The sequence below is a fragment of the Loxodonta africana genome, chromosome 1 (assembly GCF_030014295.1).
Source record: "Loxodonta africana isolate mLoxAfr1 chromosome 1, mLoxAfr1.hap2, whole genome shotgun sequence".
Lineage (NCBI taxonomy): Eukaryota > Metazoa > Chordata > Mammalia > Proboscidea > Elephantidae > Loxodonta > Loxodonta africana.
Window position 1 is genome coordinate 92173995 of NC_087342.1, and position 14184 is coordinate 92188178.

Below are 14184 nucleotides of genomic sequence, written 5' to 3' on the forward strand. Positions count from 1 at the left end.
CAAGGAAACCCCTTCAGGCCGGCCATGCCAAGGCTGCCAGGCAATGTTTTGTCAAGTCCGAGAAGGACAGCCACCTGCTCACCTGTCACTCCCAGGACAGAGACAGGGCCCAGGCGCTTTCCTCCGAGGAGCCCATAGAGCAGGAACTTGTATTTCCTGCCCGGCTCCAGGCCATCCACGGTAACCTCGTGCTGGTCTCCAGCCACAGGCACCAGCTGGGGCTGCCCATCTGTGTCCCTGTACTGGACCACGAAGGAGTCGAAGGAGCCCTGGGCCACTGTCCATGAGAGGCGCAGGGAGTCTGAAGTCTTGTCAGTCACTGTCAGCTCCTTGAGGCGAGGTGGGGGCTGCTCTTCCTTCAGGGGAGCTGTGGAGGGCAGGGGGAGGCTCTTAGTCAAGAGCAGCTTTCACCTTGGCCCTGGTAACTTCTGGGGGGCATGAGGGTCTGGGGAGAGGTCCCCGAAGTGTGACCTCAGGGAAATCCACCTGAGGAGAGAGGTCTGCTTTTGTCCTGCCCTATTGCCCTATGGGAATGATGGCCTGCTGGGCTGGCCAACCAGCACAGTCTCCCCCTCCCCCTTTCCTGCTCTGATTAAGGGTGCAGCACATACATAAAAGCTCATCATGTGAGGAGGGTGAATGGTGAGGCTGAGCAGCGCCTCAGTTCTCAGGCCTTGAGTTGCCCTGGTCCCCAGCCCCCTGACCAGGGTGCAGCCAGAGCTGAGACAGACTCCTGGGGTGGATCTGAGGTTGTCAGGGAGGCACCCTCAAAGGGCGAGGCAGCCAGCCAAGCTCATGGGCTCCCATCACCCGGGGCAACGGCCTCCCTTCCCACCCACCTCCCAGCAGTGCATGAACACTAGGATCAGGGGAAGCCAGGTGGGCCAGGGAGGAAGCCAGAGGCAGAGCTGGGAAGAGACTTGCCCCACTGTGGGTGGGTTTTGACTGTTGGGGGCCCCCATAATGAGGGCTTGGGGAGGAGAATTATGGAGTCTGAGGGCCCCAGGCCCAACTGGCTGCATGCCCCATCCTTGTCTGGCCAGGGTGACTCATGGTCCTGAGAATGGGGTAAGGGTCAGTGACCTGCCCCACCTCTCCTTGGGTGGGGGGCGCTGAGTCACGGCATAATGACAGTGGATTTTTCCATAGTCTTTTCTGCAGCCAAGTTCTCCTCTATTTTCCATCTCTTGCCTCAGAGTTGGGCCGGGCCGGAGGGAGGAGGATGTGATCATTTACTGAGTGTCAATGGTCTATTCATAACCTTTATGCAGGTGAGGAAACCAAGGGTCGGAGAATGAGGAGGCCACACAGCTGGCACACACAGCTGGCAAGGGTTAGAACTGCAATTTGAACACAGGTCTGCTTGGTGCCAAAGCCTGTGTTCTTTTTATTACATCGGCAGTCAACTAATACGAGAAATAATGCATGTAAAATGCAGAGAATAGTGCCTGGCACACAGTAACCAAAAAACAAACTACTTGCTATCAAGTTGCTTCTGACTCATGGGGACCCCATGTGTTTCAGAGTAGAACTGTACTTCATAGGGTTTTCAATGGCTGTGACCTTTCAGAAGTAGACTTCCAGGCCTTTCTTTCAAGGTGCCTTTAGGTAGATTCAAACCGCCCACCTTTCAGTTAGTAGCCAAGCACTTAACCATGTGCACCACCCAGGGAATCATGGCACATATTTGAGGCTCAATAAATGTTCGTTTTTGTTGATATGATTTTTATGGCAAGGCTGAACACAGGAGAATGTATTTTATGGCAAGGCCATAGGCCAGCTCTGGGAGGGTTGAGCTGAGACAGGTTTGGAAAAGGTGGGAGGCAGTGTGGGTGCTCACCAGTGGTGCCATCGGCAGAGACAGGCCCCAGCCGCTTCCTGCCTGCCAGGCCATAGAGCAGGAACTTATACTTCCTGTTGGGCTCCAGGCTGGGGACGGTGACCTCGCGCTGGTCTGCGGCCACAGGCACCACCTGGGGCTGTCCATCCTTGTCCTTGTACTGGACCATGAAGGAGTCAAACTCGCCCTCGGGTACTGTCCACGAGAGGCCCACAGAGTCAGGGGTGACATCTGTCACTGTCAGTTCCCCCAGGCGGGGGGAAGTTTTCACGTCTGAAACTGGAAAAGAGAGTGCGGTGCATGGAGAGTGACAGAAATGGTGATGGAACCTGGCAGACTACCGAGCTTGCGCTGGGTGCTGGGGTTCTGTGAGCTGGTGGTTAGGAATGGGGGTTCCCCCAAGCTGGGAGGAAGCGGGGAGGCAGAGGTGAGGGATGGAAGAGAAGCTAGGGGATAAAGCAAGTGATCCTCGGCATGTAGGAGGGGTAGAAAGAAGGATGGCAGTGGAGGGAAGGAAGGGAGCCCAAGGCCTGGAAGTCACTGGATCCAGTAAGTAAATGACCCTGAGGTCCTGAGAGGTTGGAGTGCAGGGCACCCACCCAAACCCAGTGCCGACTCAGAGCGCACACACAGGAACATGAAATTCCAACTGTCGCCACAAGAGGGCGAAGGGCGGCCACGAATCTCCCAGCCCACAGGTGGCCTCCAGCCCTCACTCACGGGTCTTTGCCTCCACAGAGACTGGGCCCCGGCGTTTCCCATCCTGGAGTCCGAAAAGGAGGAACTTGTACTTTCGGGCTGCTTCCAGGTCTAAGACGGTGACTTCGCGGAGCTCTCTGCCAGCGGGCACTGTCTGGAGCTGCCCCTGCACATCCCTGTACTGGATCAGGAAGGAGTCGAAGGGGCCCTGGGCCACTGTCCATGAGAGGTGTACAGTGTCCAAGGTCACGGCTGCCACAGACAGTTCACCCAGGCGGGGCTCCTTCGGGGGCTCGGTGGGCATGGGGGCTGGAAGAAAGCAGGGAGGCTGAGGGGTCCGCAAACAGGCCCCTGCGCCCTAGGAGGGAAGGCTGTCCTCAGGCTGTGAGATTAACACTTAGATAGCAAACCCTTCTCGAACGATAACTGTGTGCCAGGCATTGTTGTAAGCAGTTTACACACAGTGTGTGCCTCACACTGTGTACAGAATCGGTGCTATCATTATTATCATATTTTTATCATCCCCGTTTTGCAGGGATGGGAGGCATGGAGAGGTTAAGAAACTGCCACAAAATCACATGGTGTGTTTGGAGGCAGGATTCAGACACAGGCCATTTATTCCCGAGCCATGGTCTGGGGCACTGTATTACCCAGCCAGAAAGCCACATTTCAACAACTGAGCAAGTCCGAGGTCTCAGATCATGATTAGAGGAAGAAAAGCTAGCAATCATGAGGCATAATTACATGCCCAACGAACTCCATACAATTCCCATTAATCCTCACACAATTCAAGAACCAAGACAGAAGAAAAATTAGTGCCCATCTGTGAGGTGGGCTGAGATATGAAAAACAGCAAGAACAACAGAAAAATGCAGGAATCAGGCCTGGCCCTCACTTACCAATTGTGCCCACTGCGGACACGGGGCCCACGCGCCGCCCCTCGTGGAGCCCGTACAGGTGCATCTTGTACTTGCGCCCGGGCTCCAGGCCCTGCACGGTCACCTCACGCTCCTCGCCCCCCACACGCACGGCCTGGGGCTGCCCCTCTCTGTCCCTGAACTGCACGGTGAAGGCCTCGAAGTGGCCCTGGGGGACAGTCCAGGAGAGGCTCAGCGAGTCCGAGGTGGATCCTGTCACCATCAGCTCCCCCAGGAGTGGCTCCTCAGGGGGCTCCGGGGCCTCAGTGGTGGGTTCTGTGGGGGTGGGGGTCTCTTTCTCCGGAGCTGAGAAGGGAGACACAGAGAGGGTGAGGCAGGGGCCCTGTGAGATGTCCTTGGGTCCTCGGGGACATGGATAGAGAAGCCCTGGCCAAGACTGGGACCTGAGGTCAGTCCAGAGAAGCCTGTTCTTGAGCAGGGTGGTCCTGCTGGGTCAACACCTCATAAACATGCCCGGAGCCCCAGGTCAGGTGGGGCAACAGGTAGTAGCCACCAGCCCGGCTCACAGCCGCCCTTCTCTGCCCAGGAGGAACAGTCAGACCTCGGGGAGCCGCAGGAAAAAGGCACGAAGGTACCATGGCCACCATTACGAGACAGGGTGACCCTCCCACTGGGTTCTCTCCCTGGGGCCTCCACCTTCCACTCACCAGTCACCCCGATGACAGAGATGGGGCCCACACGCTGGCCACCGTGGAGACCGTACAGGTTCATCTTGTACTTCTGGTCCGGCTCCAGGCCCGAGATGGTGACCTCATCCTCGTGCCCTGGCACCTGCACCGCCTTGGGCTGCCCATCCCCGTTCCTGTACTGGACCAGGAAGTGGTCAAAGTGGCCCTCGGGGACCGTCCAGGACAGGTGCAGGGAGTCGGGGGTGGCGTCGGTCACGGTCAGCTCCCCCAGGCGTGGCTTGAAGGGAGGCTCAGGGGCAGCCGTGGGTATGGCTGGGGTAGTCCTAACTTCATCCTCTGGAGAGAGACAGAGACAGAGGGGACAGGTGCTGGGTTCCCACCTTGGTAAAGGCAACTCAGAACTCACTCTCCAGCCAGACCAAGGAGTGTCCCAGACTCCTCCTCCCAGCTGCCACTGGGCTCAGAGTGCTGTCAGTTCTCCTAGGTTCCTCCTGGAGCCCTGGCCTTCCCCACCTCCACCCCACTTTCCTGGTTTGGGCCACCATCTCCTCTCACTCGGGTTACTGCCTTCCTCCTGGTCTCCCTACTCCAAGTTTGTTCCCCCTCCCATCCATTTTTCACCAAACAGCCAGAATGATTTTTTTTTTTTTTTTTTAAATACAAGTATGATGGTGTTGGTCTCCAGCTTAAAATTGTACAACTGCCCTCCTTACCCCTGGAAGAAATCCCATACTCCACGAGTCGTCCCCTCCCCTCCAGACACATCTCAAGACTATCTCCCTGCCCAAATGATATCCTACAAAAGAATCCCAGCTCCTCCGAGCAAAATGTTGTTTCCAGGCTCCTGGCCTTTGCCCTGCTGTGACAGTGATCTGACACCCTCTTCATCCTCCTCCAATGCTGTGCTGTCTGGATAAGCCCTGTCCAATCTTAAGGCCTCAGCTCTCAGGCGTCACCAATATCAGGTGGCTGTGGAGGCCCTGCCTTGTCCTGTCCTGGCCCTACAATCTCTGCCCCACATTCCAGTTCCTTTGCTCACTGCCTGACCCCATGCCAGTGACCCCATTAGGACAAGAACTAGTATGTCTGTTGTATCAAGGGCTGCCCCAGTGACTTCCCACAGTGCCCAGCACCCAGCTCTGTTTTTGTTGACCCAGTAGATCAATAAACCTGTCAACAATCGAACCAGGAGACTGGGTGTGACTGTCAGGACACGCTGCAGCCTGACCCCTGTCAACTCCCGTCCCAGCTCTGCTCAGCTAGAGAGCAACCAGGCCTCAGTGAGGAGTGATGATGTTAGTTAAATACTTTTCAACAAATTCTAAGAAAAGGTCCATACTCCTTTGTTGTGAAGAGGCTTGCTACTCAAAGTGAGGTCAGTGGACCAGAAATATCAGCATTATGGGGGATTTTGGTTGAAATGCAGTGCCCACAGCCTCAGCCCAAACTTGATGAATCAAGTCTACCTTTTAACAAAGTCCCCCAGGCAACTTAGATGTGCATTAAAGTTTAGGGGAGGCCCTGCTGTGGAAAACATTTCTGTTTTTATGAAGCTGGTAGAAAAGGGAAGCTCTCCCAGGCCCGTCCTCCATACCCTGCCCTTTCTCCAGCCCCCACTCACCTGTAAAGCCCACAGCAGACATGGGGCCCACGCGCCGCCCCTCATGGAGCCCGTACAGGTGCATCTTGTACTTGTGCCCAGGCGCCAGGCCCTGCACGGTCACCTCGCGCTCCTCACCCCTCACACGCACTGCCTGGGGTCGCCCGTTCCTGTCCTTGTACTGCACGGTGAAGGCATCGAAGTGGCCCTGGGGGACGGTCCAGAAGAGGCTCAGCGAGTCTGTGGTGGAGCCTGTCACTGTCAGCTCCCCCAGAAGCGGCTCCTTGGGGGGCTCTGGGGCCCCGGTGGTGGGTTCTGTGGGGGTTGGGGTCTCTTCCATCTCTGTGGGGACAGGGGTCTCTTCCACCGGAGCTGGGAAGGAAGACAGAAAGGGTGAGGAGGGGCCCTGTGAGATGTCCTTGGGGAGAAGCAGAGAGAAGCCGTGGCCAAAACTGGGGTCCTGTAGTCAGCTCAGGGAAGCCAGTTCTTGAGCTGGGTCAATGCTTCACAAATGTGCCCAGAGCCCCAGGTAAGGTGGGAGCCACCAGCACAGCAAAGGCAAAGCTCTCAATGGCCCCTCCCTGCCCAGGAGGAGCCAACGGTCAACTCCAGAGGGAGGGGCAAAAGGGCCACCACCTCAGGCAAGAACAGGTCTGTGGTCACTGAACAAGCCCCACCCAAAAAACCCAGCTCAACTGTTTACAACAGCAAAAAGATGGAAGCAAACAAGATGCCCATCAACAGATGAATGGATAAATAAATTACGGTATATTCCCATAATGGAATACTACACAACAATTAAGAACAACGATGAATCTGTGAAACCTCTCATAACATGGAGGAATCTGGAAGGCATTATGCTAAGTGAAATTAGTTACAAAAAGACAAATATTGTATGAGACCACTATTATAAGAATTCTAGAAAAAGTTTAAACACACAAGAAAATATTCTTTGATGGTTACGAGGGTGGGGACGGAGGGACAGGAGTATTCACTAGATAGTAGACAAGAATTATTTTAGGTGAAGGGAAGGACAATACAGTGGAAGTCAGCACAACTGGACTAAATCAAAAGCAAAGAAGTTTCCTGAATATAAGCAAATGCTTCGAAGGCCAGAGTAGCAGGGATGGGGGGTCTGAGGACCATGGTTTCAGGGGACATCTAGGTCAATTGGCATAACAAAATTTATTAAGAAAATGTTCTGCATCCAACTTTGGTGAGAGGCGTATGGGGTCTTAAAGGCTAGTAAGCGGCCATCTAGATGCATCAGTTGGTCTCAACCCACCTGGAGCAAAGGAGAACGAAGAACACTAAAGACATATGGTAAAGACGAGCCCAAGAGACAGAAAGGGCCACATAAACTAGAGACTCCATCAGCTTGAGAGCAACTAGATGGTGCTTGGCTACCACTGATCACTGCCCTGACAGGGAACACGACAGAGAATCCCAGATGGAGCAGGAGAACAGCACACTGTAGATCTCAAATTCTCGTAAAAAGACAAGGCTTAATGGTTTGACTGAGACTGGAGGGACCCTGGAGGACATGGTCCCCAGACTCTTTGTTGGCTCAAGATTGGAACCATTCCCGAAGCCAACTCTCCAGACAGCGATTGGACTGGATTATTAGATAGTGATACTGTGAGCAGTAAGGTTCTTGGCTCAAGTAGACACATGAGACTATGTGGGCAACTCCTGTCTGGAGGAGAGATGAGAAGAACGAGGGGGACAGGAGCTGGTTGAATGGACATGGGGAATACGGGGTGGAGAGGAAGAATGTGCTGTCTCATTGGGGGAAGGCAGCTAGCAAGTACGTAGCAAGGTGTGTGTAACTTTGTATGAGAGACTGATTTGATTTGTAAACTTTCACTTAAAGCACAGTAAATAATTAAAAAAAAAAAAAAAAAACCAGCTCACTTGCCACCAAAGAGCAAGGGTTCTCTGGCTGGGTCTCCCCTCCAGCGGCCTCCACCCTCCACTCACCGGTCACCCCGATGGCAGAGATGGGGCCCACACGCTGGCCACTATGGAGGCCGTACAGGTTCATCTTGTACTTCTGGTCAGGCTCCAAGCCTGAGATGATGACCTTGTCCTCGTGCCCTGGCACCCGCACCACCTTGGGCTGCCCGTCCCCATTCTTGTACTGGACCAGGAAGTGGTCAAAGTGGCCCTCAGGGACCGTCCAGGACAGGTGCAGGGAGTCGGGGGTGGCATCGGTCACAGTCAGCTCCCCCAGGCGTGGCTTGAAGGGCGGCTCAGAGGTGGCTGTGGGTGTGGCTGTGGTCATCCTAACTTCATCCTCTGGAGAGGGACAGAGACAGAGGGGACAGGTGAGGTCTCTCATTCTTCACTTCAGCATGTGTAGGGATGAGGTACATAAACAAGATGATAAACATAAAAAAGATGCCTTCCATGGTTAATCCATGATTCTTTCCTGGAACCTTCACTGTCGGTGTCCTATCCCCTGACCCTCATTCGCCCGTGCCATCACCATCATCCACTAACATCCCTGTGACCCCTCCTCTGTCCCAGCATTGGCCTCTTTTCTGAGTCCAGCCCACATGGTCACTGTGTTTGGGGTCTCCCACCACTGGGGGTCAGGTTGGCATCTCATTGTCCATTTCATCTTATCCTTGCTCACAAAGATCAGAACACCAACTGCCCAACCAGAAACCCAGAAAGGTCCAGGACTCCTCCTAGCTGTCACAGGGTGAGTGCTCAGCTCTCCTTCCTAGATTCCTCCTAGAACCCTGCCCTCCCCCTGCCCTGCCCCATTCTCCTGGTTTGGGCCCCCATCTCCTCTCAGCTGGGTTACTGCCTCCCTCCTGGTCTACCTCCTCCAGGCTTGTCCCCACCTCCACATCCATTCTTCACCAAAGAGCCAAAAAGAGTTTTTTTAAAAAATGCAAATATGATGATGTCGGTCTTCAGCTTAAAATTGTACAACCACCCTTTCTACCCCTGGAAGGAATCCCATACTCCCTGAGCCGCCTCCTCCCCTCCAGACACATGTCAAGGCTACCTCCCCACCTCAAAAGATATCCTACAAAAGTCTCTCAGCCCCTCCATCGCCACGCTGTTTCCAGCCTCCTGGCCTTTGCGCCTGCTGTGACAGTGATCTGACACCCTCTTTTTCCTTCTGACCAGGCAGGTCTCTAATCTTCCCATGGGTTTCCATGGGAAGGCTTAGCGGTCCCTGCCTTATCTTGGCCTGACTCTGGGCTCCCCCTCCCATGCACCTCCCCCGTTGCTGTGGTTACAGGTTCACTGCCTGTCCCCATGACTATGTACCCCATTAGGACTGGAATGTGGGTGTCTGTCATGTCAGAGGCCCAGCAACCTCCCACGGTGCCCGGCTCAGGGCTCACCCATTAAATCAATAAATCTGTGAACACCAAACCACAAAGTTCCAGGTGTTACTGTCAGGACGCGCTGCAGCCTGGGCCCTGCCATCTCCCATCACAGCCCTGGTTAGCTAGAGAGCAGCTGGGCCTCGGGAGGAATCATGGATGCAGGTTAAATAATTTTCAACAAATTCTAGGGGAGGCTCCATGTTCCTACATTCTCAGGAACTGAAACTGAAGTTTGTGGACCAGAAACATCAGCACCACAGGGAACTCCAGCCTAAACCTTAAATGTGCTGAATGGAATCTGCCTTTAACAAGATTCCTGTGCACGTTTGGATGTGCATTGAATTTGAACAGAAGCCCCTCTGTCAAGAACAATTCTGTTTCCAAGAAGCTGGGAGAAAAGGGATACTCTTCTAGGCCTGTCCTCCACACCCTGCCCTGTCCCAGCCCTCACTCACCCGTCAGCCCCACGGCGGACACAGGGCCCACGCGCTGCCCTGCGTGTAGCCCGTACAGGTGCATCTTGTACTTGTGCCTGGGCTCCAGGCTCTGCACTGTGACCTCACGCTCCTCGCCCCTGACACGCACCACCTGGGGCCGCCCGTCCCTGTCCTTGAACTGCACGGTGAAGGCGTCAAAGCTGCCCTGGGGGACGGTCCAGGAGAGGCTCAGCGAGTCTGAAGTGGATCCTGTCACCATCAGCTCCCCCAGGAGCGGCTCTTCAGGGGGCTTCAGGGCTTCTGTGGTGGGTTCTGTGGGGGTGGGGGTCTCCTCCATCTCTGGGGGGACAAGGGTCTCTTCCTCTGGAGCTGAGGAGGGAGACACACAGAAAGGGTAAGGAGGGTCCCTGTGAAATGTCCTCGAGAAGCACAGAGAAGCTGTGGCCACAACTGGGCCCTGAGGTCAGTTCAGAGAAGCCTGTTCTTGGGTGGTGTGGTCCAGTTGGGTCAACACCTCACAAATGTGCCCGGAGCCCCAGGTCATGTGGGGGAACAGGTGGCGGCCACCAGCACAGCTCACAGCCACTCTTCTCTGCCCAGGGGGAACAGTCAGATCTCAGGGAGCCGAACAGAAAAGGCACAAAGATACCATGGCCACCATCACCAGAGAGAGGGTGACCCACCCACTGGGTTCTCCCCCTGGGGCCTCCTCACCAGTCACCCCGATGGCAGAGATGGGGCCCACACGCTGGCCACCGTGGAGACCGTACAGGTTCATCTTGTACTTCTGGTCCGGCTCTAGGCCTGAGATGGTGACCTCGTCCTCGTGCCCTGGCACCCGCACTGCCTTGGGCTGCCCGTCCCCGTTCCTGTACTGGACCAGGAAGTGGTCAAAGTGGCCCTCGGGGACCGTCCAGGACAGGTGCAGGGAGTCGGGGGTGGCGTCAGTCACGGTCAGCTCCCCCAGGCGTGGCTTGAAGGGAGGCTCAGGGGCAGCCGTGGGTGTGGCTGGGGTTGTCCTAACTTCATCTCCTGGAGAGGGACAGAGATAGAGGGGACAGGTGAGGTCTCTCATTCTTCATCTCAGCATGTGAAAGGGTGAGGTACAAAACAAGATACCAAGCATCAGGAAGGACGCCTTCCATGGTTGTTCTAACCCATGTCTTCTTTTCCGGAACCTTCACCGTCGGTGTCCTATCCCCTGACCATTATACACCTGTGCCATCACCACTGTCCACTAACACCCCTGTGACCCCTCCTCTGTCCCAGCACTGGCCTCTCTTCTGAGCCCGGGCCTATGTGGTCACTGCATCTGGGACATCCCTCCACCAGGAGTCAGGTTAGCATCTCATCATCCATTTGATGATGCCTTTGCTCTCAAAGAAGCTCAGAACACCCACTGCCCAACCAGAAACCTGGGAGTATCCTGGACTCCTCCCTCTCCCCAACTGTCACTGGACTCCAAAGGGTTCAGCTGTCCTTCTTAGGTTCCTCCTGGAGCCCTGCTCTCCTCCACCTCCACCCCACTCCTGGTTTGGGCCACCATTTCCTCTTACCTGGGTTACTGCCTCCCTACTGGTCTCCCTACTTGTCCCCACCCCCACATCCATTCTTCACCAAACAGCCAGAATGAGTTTTTAAAAACGTAAACATGGAGGTGTCAGTCTTCAGCTTAAAACTGTACAACCACTCTCCTCACCTGGAAGGAATCCCATACTCAATGAGCTGCCACCACCCCTCCAGACACATGTCAAAGTTACCTCCCCACCTCAAAAGATATTCTACAAAAGTCTCTCAGTCCTTCCATCACCATGCTGTTGCCAGCCTCCGGGCCTTTTCACCTGCTGTGGCAGTGATCTGACACCCTCTTTCTCTTCCGCTAAGGCTGTCACCAGGCAAGTCTCAGCTCTTAGGTGTCCCCTGGGCAGACTAAGGGGTCCCTACCTTGTCCTGGCCTGGCTCTGGGATCCCCCTTCCATGCTCCTCCCCTTTGCTGTATTTGTGTGCCCAGGGCTGTGCACCCCATTAGGACAGGAACATGGGTGTCTGTCGTGTCAGAGGCTGTCCAGTGACCTCCCACATTGTCTTGCTCAGGGCTCACCCACTGAATCAATATATCGGTGAAAACCGAACCAATAGGGTCCTGGGTTACTGTCAGGACATGCTGCAGCCTGACCCCTCCCATCTCCCATCCCAGCCTGGTCAGCCAGAGAGTGCCTGGGCCTCAGTGGGGAGTCTCAGATAAAGTTTAAATAATTTTCAACCAATTCTAAGACAAAGTCCAGGTTGAAAAGAGGTTTCCAATTCAAACGGAGGTCCATGGAACAGCAGCGTGAGCATAGCGGAGGATCTTGTTAGAAATGTAGCATCTCGGTCTGCAGCCCAAACCTGCTATATTGAATCTGGCTTAGTATTTGTATGCAAATAAAAGTTTGAAGAGAGGCCCTGCTGTGGAGAACATTTCTGTTTTTATGAAACTGGTAGAAAAGGGAAGCTCTCCCAGGCCCCGTCCTCCATACCCTGCACTTTCTCCAGCCCCCACTCACCTGTAAAGCCCACAGCAGACACGGGGCCCAAGCGCCGCCCCTCGTGGAGGCCATACAGGTGCATCTTGTACTTGCGCCTGGGCTCCAGGCCCTGCACAGTCACCTCACGCTCCTCGCCCCTGACACGCACCACTTGGGGCCGCCCGTCCCTGTCCTTGAACTGCACAGTGAAGGCATTGAAGTGGCCCTGGGGGATGGTCCAGGAGAGGCTCAGTGAATCCGAGGTGGATCCTGTCACCGTCAGCTCCCCCAGGAGCGGCTCCTCGGCGGGCTCTGGGGCCTCAGTGGTGGGTTCTGTGGGGGTGGGGGTCTCCTCCATCTCTGTGGGGGTGGGCGAATCTTCCTCCGGAGCTGAGAAGAGAAACACAGAGAGGGTGAGGCAGGAGCTCTGTGAGATGTCCCTGGGTCCTCAGGGAGAAGCACAGAGAAGCCCTGGCCACAACTGGGGTCCTGAGGTCAGTTCAGAGAAGCCTGTTCTTGGGCTGGGTGGTCCTGCTGGGTCAACACCTCACAAACGTGCCTGGAGCCCCAGGTCAGGTGGGGGAAAAGGTGGCAGCCACCAGCCCGGCTCACAGCCGCCCTTCTCTGCCCAGAAGGTATAGTCAGACCTTGGGGAGCCGCAGGGAAAAGGCACAAAGATACCATGGTCACCATCACCAGAGAGGGTGACTTGCCCACTGGGTCTTCCCCCTAGGGCCACCACCCTCCACTCACCGGTCACCCCGATGACAGAGATGGGGCCCACACGTTGGCCGCCGTGGAGGCCGTACAGGTTCATCTTGTACTTCTGGTCAGGCTCCAGGCCCAAGATGGTGACCTCATCCTCGTGCCCCGGCACTCGCACCACCTTGGGCTGCCCATCCCCGTTCCTGTACTGGACCGTGAAGTAGTCAAAGTGGCCCTCAGGGACCGTCCAGGACAGGCGCAGGGAGCCAGGGGTGGCATCCGTCACAGTCAGCTCCCCCAGGCGTGGCTTGAAGGGCGGCTCAGAGGCGGCCGTGGGCATGGCCGAGGTCATCATTACTTCATCCTCTGGAGATGGACAGAGACAGAGGGGACAGGTGAGTTCTCCCATTCTTCCCTTCAGCATGTGTAGGGGTGAGGTACGTAAACAAGATGATAAACATAAGATGCCTTCCAGGGTTGTTCTAATCCATGATTCTTTTCCGGAACCTTCACTGTCGGTGTCCTATCCCCTGACCCTCATGCACCTGTGCCGTCACCACCATCCACTAACATCCCCATGACCCCTCCTCTGTCCCAGCACCGGCCTCTTTTTTGAGCCCAGCTCACATGGTCACCGTGCTTGGGGTCTCCCTCCACTGGGAGTAGTCAGGTTGGCCTCTCACTGGTGATTTAATGAATTTGTCCGCAAACATGCTCCTCTGCTGGGTCCGTGCCTTGTTGAAGGCAGCTCTGAACAGCCACTGCCTCACCAGAAACCAGGAAGTGTCCTGGGCTCCTCCCAGCTGTCACAGGGTCAGAGTGCTCAGCTGTCCTTCCTAGGTTTCCCGTGGAGCCCTGCCCTCCTTTGCCCCCATCCCACTGGCCTGGTTTGGGCCCCTATCTCCTCTCTCCTTGGTTACTGCCCTCCTACTGGTCTCCCTACTCCAGGCTTGTCCCCACCCCCACATCCATTCTTCACCAAACAGCCAGAAAGAGTTTTCTTAAAAAATGCAAATTTGATGGTGTCAGTCTTCAGCTTAAAACCATACAATCACCCTCCCTACCCCTGGAAGGAATCCCACACTCCGTGGGCCACCCTCTCCCCTTCAGACACATGTCAAGGTTATTTCCCCACCTCAAAAGATATCCTACAAAAGTCTCTCAGTCCTTGCCTGCACCATGCTGTTTCCAGGCTCCAGGCCTTTGCACCTGCTGTGACAGTTATCTGACACCCTCTTCTTCCTTCTCTAAGGCTGTCATCAGGTAGGTCTCAGCTCTTGGGGGTCCCTAAACTTGTCCTGGACTAAAGGGCCCGTGCCTTGTCCTGGTCTGGCTCCTGGGCTTTCTGTCCTATTGTCCTCCCCTTTGCTGTATTTGCGGGTTCACTGTCCCCAGTGTGCCCTGTTAGGATAAGAACTTAGGTGGCACTTTCAAAGCTTCACCCCAGAGAAGGAGATATGCAGCCCTGACATTTGAGAG

At 55.4% G+C, this 14184-nt stretch overlaps 1 protein-coding gene across 2 annotated transcripts in view; it reads right to left on the bottom strand.

Annotated features, from left to right (window-relative positions):
- TNXB (tenascin XB) overlaps window positions 1-14184 on the bottom strand; it is a 72200-nt gene that overhangs the window by 5395 nt on the left and 52621 nt on the right. Inside the window, exons 1-12 of one of the 2 annotated variants that reach the window (XM_064283991.1) lie at window positions 13333-13832; window positions 12754-13071; window positions 12040-12390; window positions 10208-10525; window positions 9512-9862; window positions 7687-8004; window positions 5728-6078; window positions 4125-4442; window positions 3439-3762; window positions 2561-2848; window positions 1841-2119; window positions 83-367 (exon numbers count right to left, since the gene is read on the bottom strand). In XM_064283991.1, coding sequence (XP_064140061.1) covers window positions 83-367; window positions 1841-2119; window positions 2561-2848; window positions 3439-3762; window positions 4125-4442; window positions 5728-6078; window positions 7687-8004; window positions 9512-9862; window positions 10208-10525; window positions 12040-12390; window positions 12754-13060 — 3490 coding nt within the window. In that variant the 5' untranslated portion in view covers window positions 13061-13071; window positions 13333-13832. Of the gene's footprint in view, window positions 1-82; window positions 368-1840; window positions 2120-2560; window positions 2849-3438; window positions 3763-4124; window positions 4443-5727; window positions 6079-7686; window positions 8005-9511; window positions 9863-10207; window positions 10526-12039; window positions 12391-12753; window positions 13072-13332; window positions 13833-14184 lie in introns of those variants that run through there. The other variant, XM_064283993.1, reaches the window with a different exon arrangement.